This window comes from Idiotropiscis lumnitzeri, chromosome 1 (assembly GCF_059441095.1).
Source record: "Idiotropiscis lumnitzeri isolate Australia: NSW breed Sydney's pygmy pipehorse chromosome 1, RoL_Ilum_1.0, whole genome shotgun sequence".
In the NCBI taxonomy this organism is placed as follows: Eukaryota; Metazoa; Chordata; class Actinopteri; order Syngnathiformes; family Syngnathidae; genus Idiotropiscis; species Idiotropiscis lumnitzeri.
The window spans coordinates 41,647,388-41,669,003 of NC_142391.1; the positions used below are offsets into that span (position 1 = coordinate 41,647,388).

The 21,616-nt window shown below is 38.3% G+C and overlaps 1 protein-coding gene across 1 annotated transcript in view; it reads right to left on the reverse strand.

Moving 5' to 3' along the window:
- adgrd2 (adhesion G protein-coupled receptor D2) overlaps positions 1-21,616 on the reverse strand; it is a 34,725-nt gene that overhangs the window by 3,288 nt on the left and 9,821 nt on the right. Inside the window, exons 8-24 of the mRNA XM_088306677.1 lie at positions 19,931-20,042; positions 17,312-17,446; positions 16,857-16,965; positions 16,189-16,294; positions 16,051-16,106; positions 15,746-15,872; positions 15,490-15,593; positions 15,141-15,243; positions 12,504-12,657; positions 10,456-10,589; positions 9,961-10,076; positions 8,376-8,496; positions 3,423-3,464; positions 3,257-3,310; positions 2,549-2,696; positions 2,049-2,107; positions 1,912-1,942 (exon numbers count right to left, since the gene is read on the reverse strand). Of these exons, the coding sequence (XP_088162803.1) occupies positions 1,912-1,942; positions 2,049-2,107; positions 2,549-2,696; positions 3,257-3,310; positions 3,423-3,464; positions 8,376-8,496; positions 9,961-10,076; positions 10,456-10,589; positions 12,504-12,657; positions 15,141-15,243; positions 15,490-15,593; positions 15,746-15,872; positions 16,051-16,106; positions 16,189-16,294; positions 16,857-16,965; positions 17,312-17,446; positions 19,931-20,042 (1,711 nt within the window). The remainder of the gene's footprint in view (positions 1-1,911; positions 1,943-2,048; positions 2,108-2,548; positions 2,697-3,256; positions 3,311-3,422; positions 3,465-8,375; positions 8,497-9,960; positions 10,077-10,455; positions 10,590-12,503; positions 12,658-15,140; positions 15,244-15,489; positions 15,594-15,745; positions 15,873-16,050; positions 16,107-16,188; positions 16,295-16,856; positions 16,966-17,311; positions 17,447-19,930; positions 20,043-21,616) is intronic.

The window sequence follows — 21,616 nt, forward strand, 5'->3', positions numbered from 1 at the left end:
TACTTGGACTCAATGTCCCCCACCTCCACAGGGATGTGATTGAGGTTCTGCCTGAGATGTCAGTTCATTTGGGTCAGCCAGTTTGGACCGGCATTCTCCCTCACTATCAGAGCTAACACACCAACTTGTGGATCTCGGTAGACACAAGTGTCCAAAAACACTCGGCCGCAAGTCCGATGAAACAACCATAAATTTGACCATTGAACAGCTGCCTCGGGTGTCCTGGTAACATGAGAAGTAGTGTTGTGTGTGGATGATCCATGATGAGCACAGAAGTCCAAAAGCAGAACCCTACCAGGGTTCTGATTAGAGGGTCCGTACTACCCTTTCACACCTTTTCATGTCTCACTGTAATTGCCACATGAGCATTGAAGTCCATCGGCAGAGTGATGGAGTCATCACGTTTGATGTTTTCACAAAATCTGGTTTATGTTTCCAAAAATGAAAATTGAACTATTCATGTATTCTAAATCGACATTTAATTCCCTTTGAAATTATGTATTATATATGGAAGTACCTAAAGAAATGTATAAAGTTACAGCAATTTCAATGTTGGCATGCTGAAAACACTCGTTTTGAGAAGGCGTTTAAAGTTTTGTCACATCTTTGAAAAATACAGAGCAACCATCACCTTAGGACAACTATGTTGACTCCAAACTTTCAAGAAGTGTTGAAAGAACACTTGGAAGTAAATTCCAATAGCAAGTAAGGACATCTGAAATTTTACCCCAAAACAACTAAAGATTTCATGAAGCTTTCAATTAGTTTCCTGAGGCAGCATCTGCCTAACTTTGTTTTCCACATTACTTCAATTATGCACTGCGTGCATGATGGACCGGACTGGATGAACAATCACAAATCACATCCTTTCATCAGCAAGGTGAACAGTGTTCATATTTCATTTTACTTTCATTCCACTGAAAATAGCAAAAAGTAGAAATTCATGGTGTTGGACCCCTCCCACAATGACATCGAGGAGTGATAAAATTACATTATTTAAATTAAATTATCACACCAAAACATAAAGGCATTTGAATGAAAAGGCTTTCCACGAAATATTTTGTGGAAACAATCATTTCATGCATTTGCTGACTCGTCACTCTCAACTAGTGGGAGGGGCCTATTCTGTGCTTGCGTGTAAACTGAGCGCTTTGGAGCAGGTTTTCATTCGAGATGTCATGGCATTGCTGCATTCATCCTACCAGAATCACAAATAGTAGTGATGCTTTATGAAGCACTTCAGATATTTTGTCCTGCTCTAGATGATGCCATTGCTTTAAAGATGAAGGCTAGTGCACTAGAAATTTATAAACGTTGCCCTTCCGCTTTCAACCATTAGTGCCGTCGAGAGGAGAAAAAAAAAATAAAAAAAACACATGTGCTTCATGAAGCTTCATTTGTCAATCACTAATAAATAGTCTTCCAGCTCGTCAAGATGGAAATACATCCCCAGAGAATTTTGCTCCATCACCATGCTTGGGTTTTGTGGTGAGCAGTGCCTAGTTTCAGTTTTTTGGAGTCAAAGAAAGGACCTTTTTGTAAAGTTACAATTCCACGGAAATAGTCATTGGATAGGGGAGGTTATAAAAAATTTTTGAAATAAAAAATTCTGAAAAAAAGAATATTGAACATAAATACACTTAATGAGAGATTGATTTTATTTGATATTTTGTGCAATGTGCAAAAGCAGATTAAAAAAAATATAGAGGTGAAGGGAATTAAGATCAACTGGTCAAGATATTACTCTCTATAACTACATACTGATGGACCACCATGAGGTCTTTTGGTCAATCGCAGCGGACTAATTTTCCACTCAAAGCTCAGGTTGTTTATTACTATGACGCCGCAAAAGTACATTTGATAATGCCTTATACATTTTCTCAATGATGGTGAAAAAACATGGTATGGTACCTGACGGTTTGAATGCTGTGAGTTGCACCACCTGATTCAAAATAACAGAAGCAGATAAGCAACTAGTTAAAAAGCACCATCAACAACAGAAAAAGTCTCAAATAATGATACACTCATAATGGACAAACGTTGCTTACTTGATTTCCTGGTGTTGCTTTCAATGAGAAACTCACAAAGCTTTCTTTTCTGAAACTCTCTGAAAGAAAAAAAAAACTCAGCTCTCAACTTTTCTTCCTAAACATTATTTTTCAGCTAAAGGTATTTTTATTCAAACAACTTTAATTTGAAATCCCAAATTAATTCTACTGAATAGAGTATTTTGATGCACACCACTCAGAGTACAAGACCACACAAGTGGAGGCATGCAAGGGGAGACATCAAAAGGTGGGCAGAGTGTGCTGCAGAGCTGAGCTCAGACTGTAAGCGGGAGATTGAGGCATTGCTCAAGGGACTACTACAATCTTTCGGGAAATTAGCTACACTCTTTGACTTTATCAGGACTCAAACGGGGACGTAAAAATGAGCAAGTAAGGTGTCAAACAGATTAATCATGGTCTAATAATCACAACTTGTATTGCAGTTTCACTTAAAACAAAAAAGGGATTCATCTCGACAACATGCACAACAGAGAACCTACCATTCTTGATAACTAGTGAAGTGGAACTAGAACTAGGGGGTCCAGAGGTTTCACTGGTTTCAGGACTGGAAGGGGAGGGTGGGCTCCGGTCCCAAGACCTTATGGGAGCTCTTTGAGAAGTTATGAAGGTGGTTGGCTGGGAACAATTCTGTATTAACACATAAATTAATAAAAAAGTTAATAACTGACAAAAATCAATGAATGATGATTATTTTTGGTTTGTCACTTATTGGCAACCATCCATCCATCCATCCATTATCTGTACCGCTTCTCCTCAATAGGGAATAGTTTTTTCTTTTAGTTGTGTGTTTTGGTCCATTAATTTGACCTGACCTGTGGCTAATACCACGTTTTCCTGGACAGTCTTACTTTTTTATTGTACCCTGCAAAGATTCAGAAAACCGTATGCTGGATGAAGCAAAGCAATTCAAGAACATCATCGAGCCTCCTCCATGTTTCAAATTAGGTCCAGTATCTTATTTTTATACTTTTTTTTTTTTCTATCTGTAAAAATACTATTGATGTGACATGCCATTTATTTTAGTGATTATTGTGACCCTTTGATTTCTGAATCATAAGGGTCCAAAACATGTTGCAAGTAAGTGAAATTGGACCACAATTAGAAGACTCAAAATATACACAGGGAAATGTGTTTGTGCAATTATGACATGATCACCTCACCACTAAAGTGAGATTTTTGGCACTTACTGTGAAAGATAAGGCTTTTCTCTTCTCCTTGATCCTCTTTATGGCATTCCTCACCTAAAGAGAAAACAGATTCAATCACAAATTGGCAAATCTTCATAAATCTAAACAATGCAATTGAATAATCTGGAGTGACTGACAGTGATGGTGACATGAATTTTCAACCTACCTCACTGTTGTAAACAGCATAAACTAAGAAAATATAGAGGCCCTGCGGAAGATCAAATACACAGTTAAGCAAGCAACTGTATGGGGGGGGGGGGGGGGGATCACATTTACGGTGTAAATCCTTTCAGAGTGCTACGGATCTTCAGCTTGCAGTAGCCCATGTCATGTCTGTGCTCTCAGGTTGAGTGTGTTTATTATTTTTTTTTTTTAGAAGCTCCCTGATTGATGTGGGCGGTTCCTTTGGCGACACACCTGTGGAAGTTTGTCATTAGAAGCCTTTAAAAGGCCATGACCTGGTGTCAGACAATTTGTTTGCTCTCCTCCATGGCCCAATGTTAGTTTAGACTCCTTGAACCCCCTCCTTGATTTTCTTGCCACATTTTCTTTTTCAGTAGTAGGCTATCTTGTACAGCGTGGGATGGCGCTCTTGCATGACAATTATTTTACCGCAAAAGGAAGCGATCTTTTTAGACAATGGCAGCAAATGATCTGTTAAAATCTTATGATAGTTTGCAGAAATAATTTTGAGCCTTTGAAGGATGCTGCATCAAACGATTCTTGGGACTCCAAAGAACCAGCAGCTTCGAATGAATGCTTGCTGCTTCAACCGTGGCTTTTTAACAGCGTTTGTCTTAAAAAGGTTTATTTGAATGACAGGAATGTTCCTTTATATGCTTTCATCCAAACAAATGTGTTTGCTCTCAGAATCACGGACACATTTTCCAGAGTACAGTGAGTTTGTTCTAGACTAGTGTTTCAAGAAAACCTGTAATGAAATCTGTATAAAATTGATCTCACTACTATATAAAACCCAGGGAAAAAATAAGTAAACAAAGACAAACTATTTACCTAACTTGAACCCTATTTTCATTACGATTTGGAATATAGTGTAATGTGCAGAAAAAAAACCAAGTAAATTCTATCCATCCATTCATTTTTTGCAGTGTGTATCCTGTTTCGGGTTGCAGGGAGCTCAAGACAAAGCTTTTTTTTTTGTTGTACTTCTTAAATTTTGGATTACAGTCTTTAATACTCCATAGTACATGTTGGTACTTATATTATTCCTATGTTTTCCTGGTGTATGACTCTGAAAGAGTTTTGGTCCAAGGAAAATACAGACTAGTTACCGTAAGCATCCTCCTCCTACTGACATGAGGAAGAACTCCTACTGTCTTCTTACATGCCCTCAGATGGACTCATGCCGTAAATCTAAATTAACAAGCAGCTCTCTGGGGGTCATGCAGGGGCTAGCTTTTGATTAATTAAAGATCTGAGGAGGGTGGATGGTGGTTGAGGGAAGAAGAAAAAATCGAGCAAGACAGAGAGAGACTGTGCAAAAATAGGAGTACTGCAGAAAAAAAAACTCAGAGTGAGAAGAGAAAGGAAGTGGTTGCGATGTAATCAGGGGAGGAGAACTATAAAGGTAGATACGCTATGAGCTGACTCGAGTCTCCCCCACACTCACACACATACATTATGCACATAAACTACTTGCAGTGATGTGCTCGATCCTCAGCGGCTGTTCTCTTCACCTTTTTTTTTTTTTTTTAATATATACCCAAATAAGTGTGCACTAGTTCTTTCTTAATGATAATATAACACATTTAATTATGCTAATATTGCTCCTATCATGCCTATAAACTGCCCGCACATGGATGTATGGTGAGGGTGGGCCAAATAATGCTCATCTCATTCACCCTGAACACCATGAATTGAATCGAAAAATGTCATGAGTGTCACCGAGGTCACGCTGCGCTGAGCCAGATTCTTGCTGGGACATGATTTGGTTCCATCCCCTCTTTCAGTTTTGTCAATTATTGTATTGTCTATCATTGATTTTTTTTTTTTTTTTTTTATAGATTTTTCCTCCATGATAAGAAATTAGATTTTGCGTTCTATTTTAACAATTGACTATTCATTAGCTTTTATCAATATTGTTGTTTTTAGTTATAAAATCAATGCATGCCTGATCTTTCAATACAGTTTGATTCTGCTAAACATATTCTTGAAACTTCCCAGCTGAACTTGTCCTGCTTGATTGTGAACATGTTGTGATTGGTTGATTTTGTTCAAGAGATATCTCCCGAGTTAGTCAGAATGTTTTATTTTGAATGTCATCTTGATGCTACAAAGTCCTTGTCTCTTGTGCAGACCAAGAGAGCTTTCGCTAAAATGAGTGAGTAGTAGACTACTGGGGAACCTCAAACACTGAATGCACTAAAAGTCAAACAGTTGGTATTTGACCAAGATTCGGAAATGATGGCCTTTATAGTCATGCAAAACATTGGAGTTTCAACCACTTGACTCTTATCTAATAATAAAAAAAAAATCACTTCATCACTTGCTATAGATGTTTCAGAATCTATATCTAATCCAAATGTGTTTATGATTATTTAATTATGTGTCGCAGCAAATAAACAAATTTGATTGGGCAGTTCGTTTTGAATCGGGGGTGAGCAATGGTGGGGTGCGGACTTTCCAGAACCACTTTCATTCGAAAGGAAGTGAGTTTGGCTTGCAAAGCTACACATCCAGAGCTTTTCTGTAGAATGAATGAATCGTGTATTAATTGCTTCATTCCATAAATCGTAGATTACTTGTACATTAATTGAAGTGATCAATGTGGGTTAGTTGTAGTGTGGTCGTCTCGCAAACAGAATTCCGTGGGTCCAAATTGATAAATCCCATGCTTTACGTGGGAACGTTCATACGCACGCGTCATGCACACCTTTGTGTGTACGCACGCGTGATAAATGAGGCCCCAGAATTGGTTGAGTCTAGGTGAATTTTGAGTTCTTGTTCCGCATTTAATGTTTTTAAGGTGCTGCATGTAAGCCCTAATAACCACCCTATTATATTACCTAACCACACTTAAATTTTTGTTTCTAAATTAATGGCTAGCAGAAAAATCGTGGCAAGCTTCTTCAGGCCACTTAAAGCCATGTGGAGGGCCTAATCTTCACAGCTGTTGCAAAGACTTGAAGGCAGGGGAGCAATGCAATGCGGGCCAGAAGCCTTCTTGATCTCAGCATTTTTGAAAAGCTGAGCACACTTCCTGTTCTTAAATGGTTAAAGGTCGAGCAGCAAAACACACAATCTGTTCTAGAATGATTAAAGTAGGTTGGGTGACAGGAGGGCAAGTCAGAGGTGTGATGGCAGCATTTGATTTGTGATGAATGAATATGTTCTTGTCAAATTTGCAGTCGAACATATTTAGATTGCGCAACGGCGGTCAACGTGTTAAGACGCCTCACGGTTCAGAGCTTGTGCGTTTGTATCTGGACTGCAGCCTTCATGTGCGGCGTTTGCATGTTCTCCTTGTGCTTGCATGGTTTTAGTCTGGGCACTTCCTCCGCACTCTAAAAGGGGGCATGTTAGGTTAATTGGATCACGTTATTTTATGTGGTTCGTGAAAGCAAATGTTGCGTGAAAAAATATACCAAAAAATTCAAATCTTCAGATATTGCAGCATTTTTCTGTTACTTTTCCCAGCAACTTGAACAACTAATCATTGACCTTTGATATTAAAACGAGCTATGCAGGAATTTTTGTGAATAATGCCAATGAAACATTTCTACGTTTTCACAGTCGCTGTAACTACAATGTTGCCCGAAACAAAAATGGGTTTGACACCCCTATTCTAAATTCTCATTGTAAAGTTGAGTGTGAATGGTTCTTTGACTGTGTTTGTCCTTATATGCCCTATGATATCTGGTCTATGATGTACCCTACTGCCAGAGGTCAGCAAAACATCTGCAACCCTAATGAGGATAAGTGGTATAGATTTTAAAATGTATGGATGGACACATTCAGGTCAGAAGCAAGGCCGTTGTTGGACTCCACTCAGGGGAATGACTTGTAGCCTCACCACACTTACAGAGTCGTTGGCAGAAAACTAGTTCTCAAACGTATCGGCGTAGTTTTTCTTGGCGTTGGTAATTTCCTTTGTCAACAGGCCAGGGAAGCAGACTTCGAAATCCCCTTTGGCAAACCTTCAACCGGCTGCCGACATGTTTCCCTCGTCTGCCCAGCCTAAATCTCGACCAGGCCCAGTAGAATGTAGCTGCTTGCCCAGTCATTATGTCACCCCAAAAATTGGGGCAGATTTCTGAAAGTTGGCAACAAAAGGGCCAGAGTAGACAGTCTGATGGGATGTGCGAGTGACTGGCGTAAGGTCACCAAAAGCAAAGAAAATAAAAAACAAGAAAGCTCTTCAGAGTGTCGTATCCAATTGCCGTTTTGGACTCTACACCAGATGTTATGGACAAAGTAAAACTCTAATTTCAGGGTGGAATATTCATAAATTAAGTTTGACTGTACTTTCAACCATAATATTTCTTTCATTTACAAGGTACAAGGTGATTTTGGGGGTGGGATTCAACAGTTGCTACATGCGTGCTTTTTTTTTTGGTCTAACTTAACAACTAATTACGGAAAACCTCACCTTCTTGCATTTCCCGTAATGCTTCTAAGATTCCCAAACCCTGCACATGTTATCAGAGTAGTTAGAGTTGGCCAAGCTTGCCTGCTTGAGATTAAACAAATGCATGACAGAACATTCCAGGAGAAGTCTGAAAGGCTTGTGGATATGATGCCGGAGAAAGCAAGGTGGTAAAATTCTAAAGATGATGCAGAGAAAGGTCTGGATCACATTGTCAGTTGACTCTTTCAACAGGATGTACTCCATTCTCATTGTACACTGAGTGTAATGACAATAAAGTGCATTCTGATTCCGATCATTGAAATGGCTTATGTGAAAGAAGGAATTGCGATTTAATGAGCTGCAAGGCAACATTTTTATTTCCGTTTTTGTTCAATCCAATTATCTGTAAACCATTTATTTTGAAGGCTTACGTTATAAGATGAGTTTCAAATGATATTTTAGTGTTTCATGATCTTAGTTTGTAGTGTATATAGGGTCTCAACTACCAAAACAAAGCAAAACATTGCCTACCTGGAAGGCATTGAGAGCACTGAAGATGTATGCAATTACAACAGACAGATGGACCAGTACGCCGCAAAGCCAGGTTAGGCCCAGGACGGGCAGGAGAATGAGAACAGGTCGAGTCACAGCCCTGCAAACAAGGAAGAACGTGCGCTAATAATGAAATATAATAGTAGCTCTTTAAAGCCTTTCAAAATATCTCAGCACAGATGATGATTTCCTGTTGTTTACCATTTGACACACATTTTAGTTTACTATAGAAACCGGGACACCAAATATTTTCTTTCACGATACCTCTTTAAACCCTCAAAATCTTGTCGGAACATTTCCTTTGCAATCAGTTTTTCAATAATCGTGGAGCTTATACACCACCTAACCTTTTTTAAGGGATGAGGCAAAAACTGTTTCTTTTGTTCAAACCACAATTGTTGTTATGCTGCTGCACCTGCGGAAGATTGAGTTTTCAGATAGTGCTGTATCTGCAAGGACAAAGCCAGAACTCACTTTACTCTCTTTTATGTTCAAAATTCGTTTCCATCTCCAGAGTGCGCATAACACTCCAGCGCTGGCAGACTTTTAGCCTGTTTGTGAAGGAATGAAGAGACACAAAAATAATGGGGATGGCGTCGTGGTATGTTTCATGTTGAGTTGAAGGACATTTGGCTGAATGCCAGTACAGAATATAATGTCTCCACACCCATTAGACTTAGCAATATGTCCCGAGTTGTATGCAAAAGTAATCGGGGTTATAGTCTGGGCTTGATAAGTTGCTCTACTCCAAGCACGCCTTTATTGATCTTGCTATCCCAAACTGTTCCCACAACAAGACAAATCAAAAGTTTTTGTAAGAGAAAATAATGGCCGACATACAGTAGTTTATTAATCTTTCAAAAATTATACTTATTCTTGCGAGAACAGGCTCATTTGTATTCTGTACACAGGGTTAGTTTTGAAATGACCACATCTCACTTATAAACAAGAATGAAAAGAAAAATATGAACAACCACCATTGCACTAATGAGTGGGAGCCGTAATCAAACTGCAAATCAAATAGCTTCTACAGCCTGCAGCATAAAATACAGCTTCCGGGGCGCTAACAATCATGAAAAATGTGTAGTTTGATGTGTTTCTTGATATCGCCTCAAGACAAAGAATTACTCCTAAAACATGTTTCATGTGTATACATCCAGAGTTCATAAACTACTAAAAACATGAAATTCAGTAAGTTGTGACAATTACTTGACCTTTCTACTCACTGCTTGCCCCATAACCTAGAGTTAAGACACTGTTCGTGTGTATCTGGTTGGCCCAATATAAATAATAAAATAAGCGCTATACACCAAGACTATGTCGTACTGGGGACCAGGTGTTAAACTGATAAGCCCAAACAACTCCCACAGAAGACTCCCGAACCACAGCTCATAATCTCTACACTGTCTCTATTGAACATAGTTTGCTGGGAAAACAAGGAAACATCATTTCTCTGTGTGTAAGGGTTTGTTCTTCACTGGAAGAAAGATGTACACAAAGTGCACACAAAAGTGGGAAGAAGAAAACAAAGTCGGGGATGAATAGCATTTCCATTATAGCTTACCAGGTGAGGTCAAAGGTCTGCATTTTTGATGCCGAGCTTGGACTGAGCATCTTAGCACGACGGCGTGCGCTGGAAACAGTCACCATGACAACCCGACACAACACAATCGAATTGACCTGCAAGTGGAGAACAGCATCAGCGTTGTTTCAAACAAACTGGCCAGCTCCACTTGGCCTGAAGCTCACATTGAGAGACATGAGAAGACTCTCATTCTGCAAGGATAATTTCAACACATCTTTTTTTTTTTGTCTTCTGAAATGAACACGTTTTTTATATCTGAAGCTCATTCTAAGAAGATTTTGCATTCGGGGTCAAAGGCAATTGTTGAAGTGCCACAGAGCACTACACAGAGCCACAATCCGTCACACTGACATCTCTCTTGCATGTTATATAAAGGAAAACTAGCCGATAGCAAAAGTAATTTAAAATAATCATGTAGAATATAACACACACATACAAATATGCTTAAATTCTTAAATGGAGGTAGTCACATACCGCCAAAACAAATATGACAGGTCCCACAAAAGACCAGATTGTGCCAGTCTTCAAATTGAGCCAGCAGTGTCCATCGGCCTTGTACTCATTCACTGTCGCTGCCAATGTTACAACAACTATTAGAACAGGTAGTCCTGCAAAACAATGCAAGAAAAGTGCATTAAGAACACTTGTGGGGCTACAGTAAAATTTTAAAGACATATTTACAGAACGGCGACTGCTTCGGCATCTCATGATCGGACTATTTAGTCTGTTGTTCATCGCCAAGCCTATTTTGTCTAACCGTCGGCACATCTGCATGGAGAGCTGCAGGAAACATCTCAATATTGTTGTGCTTATTCACATTCTGTTCTCAGCTCCTTATATGATATAACACAGTGGCACAATTAGGGACACGGACATGGACAGCTGCAGGATGTTTGACAAATGCAACAGACTGGGTTAAGGTTAAAACACAACAGCGAATCTTAATTTCAACAAAGCATGATTTTTTTTTTTCTTTTATGTTAATACAACACTCACATTGTACTGGATTTTGAATTGTAGATTTGGTGCGTGTGCGCAAGCACTATCAAAGCAACAGCCACTTCTTTATTTTAATACACGACAAATTGTGATGTGCAAGTATGCTCAAGATGATTTTTCTGTCTCCGGACCACCTCCTGTTTGACTCAATGTGAAAAAGAAGCCGCAATCTTGTGACTCAGTCCTGAATGAGCTATGCCCTCACATTCTCTCGGCGGTCGAGCCACAACATGCTGCGGAAGAAAATACTTTTCACTACCTCTACTTCTGGCGGAGTCAAAAGTCAATTGTGGACATGCTTGACCTGATTCTGGCAACCAACTTCTGCTCTTATTGTATACAATGAGCACATATCTTGTAGTGAGCCACTGGATGCCATACTCCTGGGCACTTTTGCAATGATTTTTTCAAATGAGCACATTAGAATGTTAAAGGATGGTGTGGGAATATATTTTTGTCTTATGTGTAAAAGCGTTTTGGTCGTGGACTGTATGTAAGAGTGCTTCACTTAATGTGTGATAGAGGCATTCATTGAAAATTAAGCCTTTATGTTTTTCACTTTAAAGTGGTTCATCTCACTAATGTCTGTCCAATAGTCAGCAACGAACGAACCAAAGCAGCATTACTTTACAGTACACTGTCATCAATGGAGACTATCAGATGCTTTCAAAAGCCGTCGACCGTTTAAACTCACAAATTCTCAGTAGGCATAACTGTGCTATCTCAATTAATCCGTCCATGATTCCATCTATTTTCTAAGCCTTTGCTCCTCACGAGGGTTGCAGGGGTGCTGGAGCCTATCCCAGCTGTCTTCGGGCAATAGGCGGGGGACACCGTGAACTGGTGTCCAGCCAATCGCAGGTCACACATAGACAAACAACCATCTGCGCTCACACTCATACCAAAGGACAATTTAGAGCCGTCAATCAACCTGCCACGCATGTTTTTGGAATGCGAGAGGAAACCGGAGTACCCGGAGAAAACCCACACAGGCATGGGGGGAACATGCAAACTCCACACAGGAAGGCCGGAGCCGGAATCAATCTCCCGACCTCTTTCATTGAATCCAACAGGAAAAAAATATATATCTTATAATTCTCTACTCCAATAAATTATATCAAATTTATTCTATTAGAATAAATAAGACGGTTGGTGTATATTTGAATAAACTAGGCGTGTAACAAAATACGATTTTAATTGTAAAAATCTGTTTTCATTTTAAAGAAGTGAGTAAAGTGTATATCATTTTTGGAATATATATATATATATATATATACAATTTTAACATGGTCATTTAGAATTTAGAAAATATATCTAATTCCATAACAATATAAGTTACTGCTTTATAAAAGGGGAATAAACCCTCAATAACTACTGCAGTTTCTCACATGGAATCTTGTAAAAATGCATTGCCCACACCTGGTGATTTTAACCTGGACTGACCAAAACATGAGAATAACATATTGTTTTGAAATTAACTGCATTGACGGATGGTAAGACATCAAGTATGACGATGCGCTTACCCCAACCAATGATGTAGTACAATTTCATTCTGCGGTCTTCACTGATGTTGACAGACACTACTTTGCTCCACAAAAGCAAACCTTCAACCAGCATCCATGAAAAAGCGGCCATAAAGAAGAGATGGAGCAGTGCAGTCACCACAAAACAGGCACCCTGCAGGAATCAAAGCATCGAGAAATAATGTCAATGCAACAGGTGCTTTTACTCTTAATCTGTCGTTTTGGTGTCACGGCGGCCATGTTGGTTGCGAAGACGATCCCATCAAAGGGAAGCAATAAAAAGTATGACCTTTCGCTTAGCATCGGCGTACCTGTTCATATTCTCCAGTCTGTTGTTCAAAGGAGTGAGTTCATGCACACATCTCGTGAACATGCTTTTTGATACAGCATGCAGCTGTGTTTTTCTCAAGCCCTTTCCTAATGCGATCCAATCGAAAAGAAAGCTTTTTTGTATTCATTGACAATTTTGCACTGCTCATTGTTAGGCCACGACAAAAAATACAAATCAATAATTTTGTTCTGTATTGTACATACTTAGGCCATGAAAAGAAGTACTTAATTAACGAATAATCATCTCTAGTGCATGACCCCCTCACCCCAATTAGTCAGTTAAATCGAGGTTCCGCCGTACAATATTAGCCGACAAGATCTGAGGTGGGCCCCTTATCAAATTTTATCCATTTTTTTCCCAGATGTTTACTTTCAAGTTTTTCATTGCCATCCTGTGGCGTAAGATCAGGGGATGTCCTCAACATATTTCAACTGTGGGCAGGTGAAGCCCTTTCAGACATGTCTCTGATTAAAGGCTAGAATTTTTTGGGATGTTTATGTCATTTAATTAAGTACATATTGATTCTGAACAGCTCCAGATGATGTACGTGGCCTTGTTGGATGCTGCTATATTCCGTCTTTAGATAGTATTTATTGCGTTGGTAATTGCAGCGTGATGGTGGAGGCAATAAGAGGTGGATAAAGTATGGTCTCATATTCTGAATGTATTTTTCTGAACAAATGCAAGTTAATTTGAGTTCCAAACAAAGACTTATATTGGTCGTAGAGCAGCACCTCGCTCTGCGGGCATGACCAATCAACCCACACTTAACACAAGTGTTAGACTTGGTTGGGAAATAGAATGTCGCTGAATTGAGTACGAGCACAATACTTCTTTATTTATATAGCGTTTTCACATTAGCTGCAGCTGTAACAAAGCACTTTACAGAATATATAACATAAAATCATTCAGTAATAATACACCAGGACACATAATATAAAACCATTGGCAATAATACGATCAGAACTGTTCCTATTCAAAACACGTGCAGTTTGCCGCTAAGTATATAAAGACCTTGTCCCTCGTAACTGCTCTGAAAACACAGCATAACATGGGTTATGCATGTGACCAAGCCACATATCTTCAACAATAGAAAAGGGCTGCAAATTATTGACACTAAATGCTCCCAAAACCAGTGAAATGTCTCTCAACAACTTTCATTGCCTCGTCTTTGTATTCAACTGTAGGGGTGAGGATGACTCCAATAAAAGACGAGTCGATACGTATTTTCATACATGGAGTGTGATATATTTCAAGGACAGTTCATTTTAAAGTGACATGATTCGGTTCGATTGAGTGGGATTTTGATAGGATTCAATATGGTGCAATCCAGTTCAATTCATACACCAAAACTCACACACACACACATATATATATATATATATATATATATATATAAAATATTCATTATGTGTGTGTGGGGGGCTGTGTTGCTATACAATAATTTCGTCTATGCATTCACATCTTTAAATAAAAAACATTTTTCCGATTCAAATCATTTTTTGTTGCTATTAAACAGTGAAGAATTAAGACACAGCGGAAATTTGAATGGAGCCGTTTTTTTTTCCCCCAAGTGAATTTACGTTTTAATGTAAGTTGCACTTTAAAGCCATCTACAGTTATATCGGGTCAATGCAAATCATTGTTGTATTGTCCTGCTCCTAGATGCTACACTCAATGATTACCATATTTTTTTTTACTTAAGACCCACTTGAAATCCTTTCATTTTCTCAAAAATCGACAGTTACCCTTATAATCAGGTGTACTTTAAGAATGGATGTTGAATGGAAGTGGAATTAAATTTTACTTATTTGCTGTACTCTTTTGTTTCCCCTAATGTCCAGTAATGTGCCTTATAACTCATATTACAAATATAAATATGGTAAGTGTAATTGAGCAGGTTAACAAGTGCTGCTGCCACGAACAAAAAAAAATCTAAACAAACGATGCCCTCACGTTTTTCTTAACACTCAGCCTCTTGCCTTGTCACACCCACTTGCTCTTGTTGTCATGGTAACAGAAGCCATTGACAACGGCCTGACTGAGGAATGGCTCGTTTTCTGAAAACAGGACCGCCTCGTCAAAACAGGCTTAAAAATGTTTATTGATTATTAAAATTGATATTTAATATGTTGACAAAATAATGTTACAGACATATTATCAAGTAACCTGGGAACTGCTGTAAATTGTAAAACAAAATGAAAACAAATTAATTTGTATCACATCCTGATTTGCATCTTTCTATGCTTCAGTTCTTTTGTGCATACTGACTTTTTTTTTGGGGTAGAACCATCACGGATTCTCACCTCATTGGCAGATGCCCAGTCACTGCACATTAACAGCAACTCAGCAACGCTGAGAGCAACAATCAGGTTCTTATGGACAGTGGTGCGGTCCGATTTTGGAACCCTATATAAAGGCAAACAAATGAATATGATGAATGAATATGTACATTATTTTGAGACAATATTACACTGTCATCTAAGATCGAATTAAACATCCATTGGTAATGTTCAGTTTTTAAAAAGGAAATTCTCTGAAGCTCTTCAACAAATCTGTCCATTTTATTTCCTGACGTCAATGTGGTTGGGGTTTTTGAAATGCTTTTCAACCTCTGCGCTTTAAAGGGTGTGCTCTGTAATATTTGTGACTCACCCCACAGCGATGAAGAGGATGAAGGTGAAGAGGAGGCCACACAGAGACACTCCACAGCCAATGAACGTCAGCACCTGCAAAGCTTTTTTGTTTTCTGGGCTCGGCTAAAACACACACACACGCACACACGCACGTGCACACGCAACGTATCCCCCACATACAGTACATAATAAATCTATGAGCTGTAAATAGCAGCAAACACTGATTAAAAAAAAAAAATAATAAAACGCCTAACAGAACACAGAGTGATGGTTACCTGCGCTTCATAGACCTGTAGTAGCAATGCAAAATTGGTGGTGTGATTGCAGTAGCACACGGTGTAGCCATATTGTTTGGAAACGACCTCGCACCCTTTGGTATTCCACCACCCACCAGCCTCTGGACTAGGTAGACAAATATGTATTTATCTGAACCCGTCCAGGCATGGCAAGAATGCAAATATTTCAATAATTTGAACAGTGTTGGGGCATTGTCATTGTTTGGATAATACACTGAGATAACTTTGGTATTGGAAAGGCATTCAAAATTCCTAATTGTTACTTTGTTCCAAAGTGTTCTTACGTGAGATTAAAATCCCAGAAGGCGCACACGGGATCATATACAGCACCAGCAGGATTCTGTTTGATACATAGAGCCAATACAATAAATGTGATGATTGAAAGAAAAATCGTGAATACTGTTCTCAGTTGTGCTTCTCACCTGCATTTTGTGACGGAGTTGAAAGTGGACTGCTGTACTGACGTGCTGGTTGTCTCCTAACACTGTGGTGGATATGACAGAGGAACCCAGGATCGTGCCCAAATACCTGAAGTGCATACATTCAATTTGCAACTCTCAATACTGTGACAACGCTTACACTATAAAAATAAATAAATTCAATCAGTGCCAAATAAAATGTCATATGGAGAATGCTTACTAAAAATATCATTTTCAAATAAAGTCAAATCTATAGCAGGCGTCTTCAAAGCCTGATCCTTGGCCTGCCGCAAAACACCGGATTCAAAGGATCAGGATCCTTATCCAGCTTCTGCAGACCTTGCTGATTATCTGATCATTTGAATCAGGTGTGTTGCAGCAGGGAGAAATGGGGGGGGGCAGCCCAGCGGCCCTAGCAACAGGAATGAAGACCCCTGCTCGATAGCAACTTAGTGTCCTTGTTGTCAGTGTTGCTCACGTGGTGATCTTTTGGACCTCATTGTGTGGTCCTAAACTTTTGCTACTGTTCTGTTATAAGATAAATTAAAGCAAATGGTTGATTTGAGTTTCTTATGGAAGTCTATCTTGAAATTGCAATTAAAACTTGATGGCTCAAAAGAGGATTGAATAAGAAAAGAAAACAACTCAAGTTATTCTTGTAGAATAGCTACCGTTGGCTGCCATCCGTGACAGTCGGAACCATGCTGATGTTTCCCTCAGGATTGAAAAGAGGCCGAAGAGATCCATACCACGTGTTGACCAGGGTGAGTTTATGGAATCCTGTACATTAGGCACGACAAAACATTCAAAACATATTCCTACTTTTCACCTAACCAATAAATAAAACAGAGAAAGTGTTAGTTTGGGATCATTTGTTCGTTCAAGATGATTACTCCATCTGCACTTTATTGCACGACTTTGGAAGGAGAAAGTATGAATGCTGTTACACGTTGTCAAGTCTGTTCATAATCAATGCATTCACCCGTATGACTGAATGTGTTTCATTTGCAAACAAAGTGATGTGACTGTGTTGGGACGAATACGGTAAATTTGAGTGTTCAACTGATTTAAGTGAATGTTCCGTAAGTGAAAAAAAAATGACGGGCTCATGGCTTGTTGCGTCCACCTTTTTTTATGAGATCCTGGATCTTTTGATGGGGGACTGAAATGCAATCTGAGTTAGCATATTTCTCCGTATCAGGCCCACAGAAACTTGTTCCTTTGGATGATTCCTGAAGCCTCTGCTGCTGCACTGCTAATTCTGTAAATGACAACAAAGCAAAGCAGATTTAAGGTGGAATATTGCTTTAAGAGTCTGCAATATGCAAAATACTTTATTTTATTTCAGTACGTTATTAATTTTTCTCTACTTTCCTTGTGTATACATTTTTCCTTGAATAAATCATAACACTTGGCCAATTTTAACATTCAAAGCTGTTAGGAAAAGGTGGGCATGTAGAAGTAATTTGAAGGTAAAGAAATCTGAGGAGCCACGTTGGGGTTTTGGGATTGGCAGCAAATTCAAGAGAGTGGCAGCAGCGTTTGCGAAGGTCGAGACCTTGGGACAGGAACTGATATGGATGATATGACAAACAGTATATTGAGATGCCAGTATTGTATAAAATTCATAGAATTAAACTTTTTTTTTTTTAAATTATTCTCTCGAAGTAAAATGTGCCATGGTTTAAGACGCCCTCGGATAACTAATTTGGATTGTAATCAAGAGTAATTAACATTTGTAGGAATAACGTTACTATGACAACACGCATTTTCTGTGCAGATGTAAGAATGAAAGACGCATTCATGAGATATTTTCCTTGAAGAAAATAGCAAGTTTGTAAAAAATACATTTTAAGGTTTGAGATTGTGTACGAGCTGTGCTGTATATGGTACTTCTGTGACCCCCCACAAAAAAGCACCCCAGTCAACTTGATTTCAGCCAGCATCAACTGTGCTTCTTTTGTCAACACTTATTCTGAGTCGTCTCTGACTGTTTCAGTGTTGCAATATTCCGAGATGGTCACCAGTAACCATGCAGCTGTATAAGTAGAAGTCTTACTTCTATCAAGGTTAACTATTTTTTTTTGTTTGTTTTTTTCATTACTAATATCATCTATCAGTGTATCAGCACATTTTTGTAAATAAGCAGCATTTATTTTAATCTCCTGCGATTGTTGTTAGGCATTTGAGTTTATTTGTCATATTTGAAAGGGAGCAAATATGGTAGTCTAGCGATGACTCTTGATGAAGACTGCTAAATCATATTAAAGGGTCAATTTCATTTTATACTTGCGTGACAGTTAATGAGATATGTGAGGTGCATCAGTGTTGCTATGTTTACAACCACTCCTCACTCATTCAAGTTGCAGAGGGTTTGAATGAAATTAACATAGATGATATAGCATCGATCTACATGTACAGTAATAGGTAGAATAGACAAATTAGAGAATATTGAATAATATTTAAACAATGCTTTGGGTTTTCAACCAAAGTCAGACCCAGTGTGTGCTCAGAGCGAATCTTTGAACCTGCCAAGAGAGAATTTCCAAATGTGCCCATAGACCTCTGTTAGGGTGTCAGTGACTTTCTGAACTCACCCTATGTATGTTACAAAATCCAGATCATCGACCACCATTTTCTTTCCATTTTGCGGTGCCAGATTTCCCAAATTTAGCTTTTTTTTTAAGCAATAAGCGGAGGTCCATCAAAATTAGAAATATTGATTCTACTGGCCAATGATGTTGGCAAATCCCTTTACCACCTCATTTTTTTAATTTTTAATTGAATTGCGATGTTATTATTATTATTTTTTTTTAGCTCTGCCAAAGATTACAATGTTCCTTAATTTTGGGGCCCAAAAGCATACATTTAGAGAATTTCCGTTGCTTTACCTAAATGGAAAATTATGGTCTATTTTCTATTAAATATATATATCGGTGCTGTCAAGCGATTACATTTTTAAACAAATTAATCGCAAAAAATGCCATAATTAATTGCGATTAATCGCATTTCTTCTATTACATTTTTTTGTGAACATTTTAACAGGTATTTGCTTGAATAATGTCTCGTAATTAATGTAATTTATATTACACCATATGGAAAGCGCTTTGTTACAGCTCCAGCTGATGTGAAATGCGCTATAAAAATAAAGTTGTATTGTATTGTATTTCTTTACATATTTATTTATTTAATTTAGATATTTAATTTATGTATTATAACTGCTGTACATTTTTAACCAATTAATCACAAAAAATTCAATTCCATTCTTAAACTACTTACTATATTTTAATGAAGCTTGCAACAGATATTTACATGAATAATATCTTGCAATTAATGAAAAATAACCAAATATGAAGCATATATTTTTTTTTAACAGCATTCTTTGATTTGTGAATACGATCTAAACTGCGTAATCTTTACAGGCATTTTTATTTCTCTTTCTCAAAACTGCCCTCAAGCACCACACTCCAGCAGTGTTGATTTAAAAGGCATATATATATATATATATATATATATATATAGAATTACAAATCCCTTTATTGTCATTGTACTCAAGTGTGCAACGAGATTATATATATATATATATATATATATATATATATATATATATATATTTATATATATATATTTATTTATATATATATATATATATATATATATATATATATATATATATAGATATATATATATTTATTTTTTTAAGTTGCACAACTCGAGTCAACCACCTCTGGTGTGTGACACTCACTGATGTTGGGGCTGAGAAATGTCAGGTGATCACTCTCCGCCATCAACCCGGGGCTCAAACTGGTCACCATCCGGTCAATACTCTTCACCACATCCATGGGACCATTCACCACCTGTAGCAAATGCAACACTGGCATGTTTACCACCCTCTCTTCCACTGCATACTCGCCTCAGCTATTGAGCTATCCAAAAGCATACATACGTACATACACAAAATGTTGGGACACCAGATGGAGTTGGAGTTTGAAGAAAGACACTCTATGAGTTTAATATTTCATATTTAAAGGGCACCTTATTTATTAATATATTGATTAAGAGATGTTTCACAATATTTTTAACCTTGGACTCCATCTCAACCCAAAATGTTATCAGCAGTGTTTACTGTTTCCAGAGCCTAAATACAGTTTGGCTAAATAACACTTACAGCCTATTCGACAGGGCTCATCATGCATTTTCAATTGTCAGTTTTGAAACCTCTCATTCCAAACACAATGTTCAGGAGAGCTGAGCCTTGGATACAAGCAGGGGCAGTGTGGCAAGGAGGCGGTTAGAGGAAGAGCATGGCAACAGTTTGTCAAAGAGACGCTCATCCATTGAATCTGGGCTGAGATGGCCTTGGAGTGTTGAGAGGCCAGGGGGAAGGGAGGCGAGCGCTAAAACGAACACAACACTTGCCATGAGTTGCCTCCATATGGATCCACAAGCACATCACTTGTAGAGTGGAACAGGGGATTAAGAAAAGCTACAATTCGGGCTTCTTTGAGCATGAATAATAATAATAATAATTATTATTATTATTATATTATTATAATCATTATTATTATTATAAAGGACAGGCAGAACAGAATAGTGGTAATTACGTCTGGCTCATTGGTTATTGGGGTTCAAACCTTCAATGAAGCATCTCGGTGTGGCGTTTTCATGTTCTCCTTGTGCGTAAATTATTTTTCTTCTGGTTCTCTTGGCTTCCATCCACTTCATGCATGTTTTAGTAAATTGAAGATGTTAAATTGCTCAACAGTGTGAATAGTTTATGTGCCCTATGACAACTGACCAGTACTGTCTACACCCTCTTGCTCGAAGTTAGCTTAGATAACTCCAATTACCGGCAATTACTAATGAGCACAAGCTGTGTAGAACATGGATAGATGTTAATTATATAACGCTTCCCATTACATTTAAAAATGCTGAGGGGAAAAAAAAGCATAGTTCTCTCTTCATTCCTTCTATTACTCTGTCTGAATGTGAGCTTCAGTGGCATTTTTAATGTACTTGTAGGTTACATTTAGAGAAATGCAAAAGCTAAACGGACGAAAACATTTGAGCTATGTTATATTCCAGAAATAAGCAGCTTGATAACGCAATTGATGGCCCTGTTGACTCGTCCCTGATAACGTCAAGGTACATCAATTCTTGAATGAAAACACATTGCCCTCTTGTGGTGAGAAGCGGAACTCTACTCACTCGTTTCAATTGCCTACAAAAGTGACTACGGTGGTCACGTAATTGTATTGCCTTTATAGTCTTTTTGAAATACAGGAGACTATCGCAGTTGGCTTTGGACGAGAGGAGAGTTCATCCCAAGCTGTGAATATGAGTGTGAATTATATTTTTTTCGAGATGTGCTCTGTGATTGAGTGATGATGACAGGGCCAGGATCAACTCCACCTCTCTCTCAATGACACAA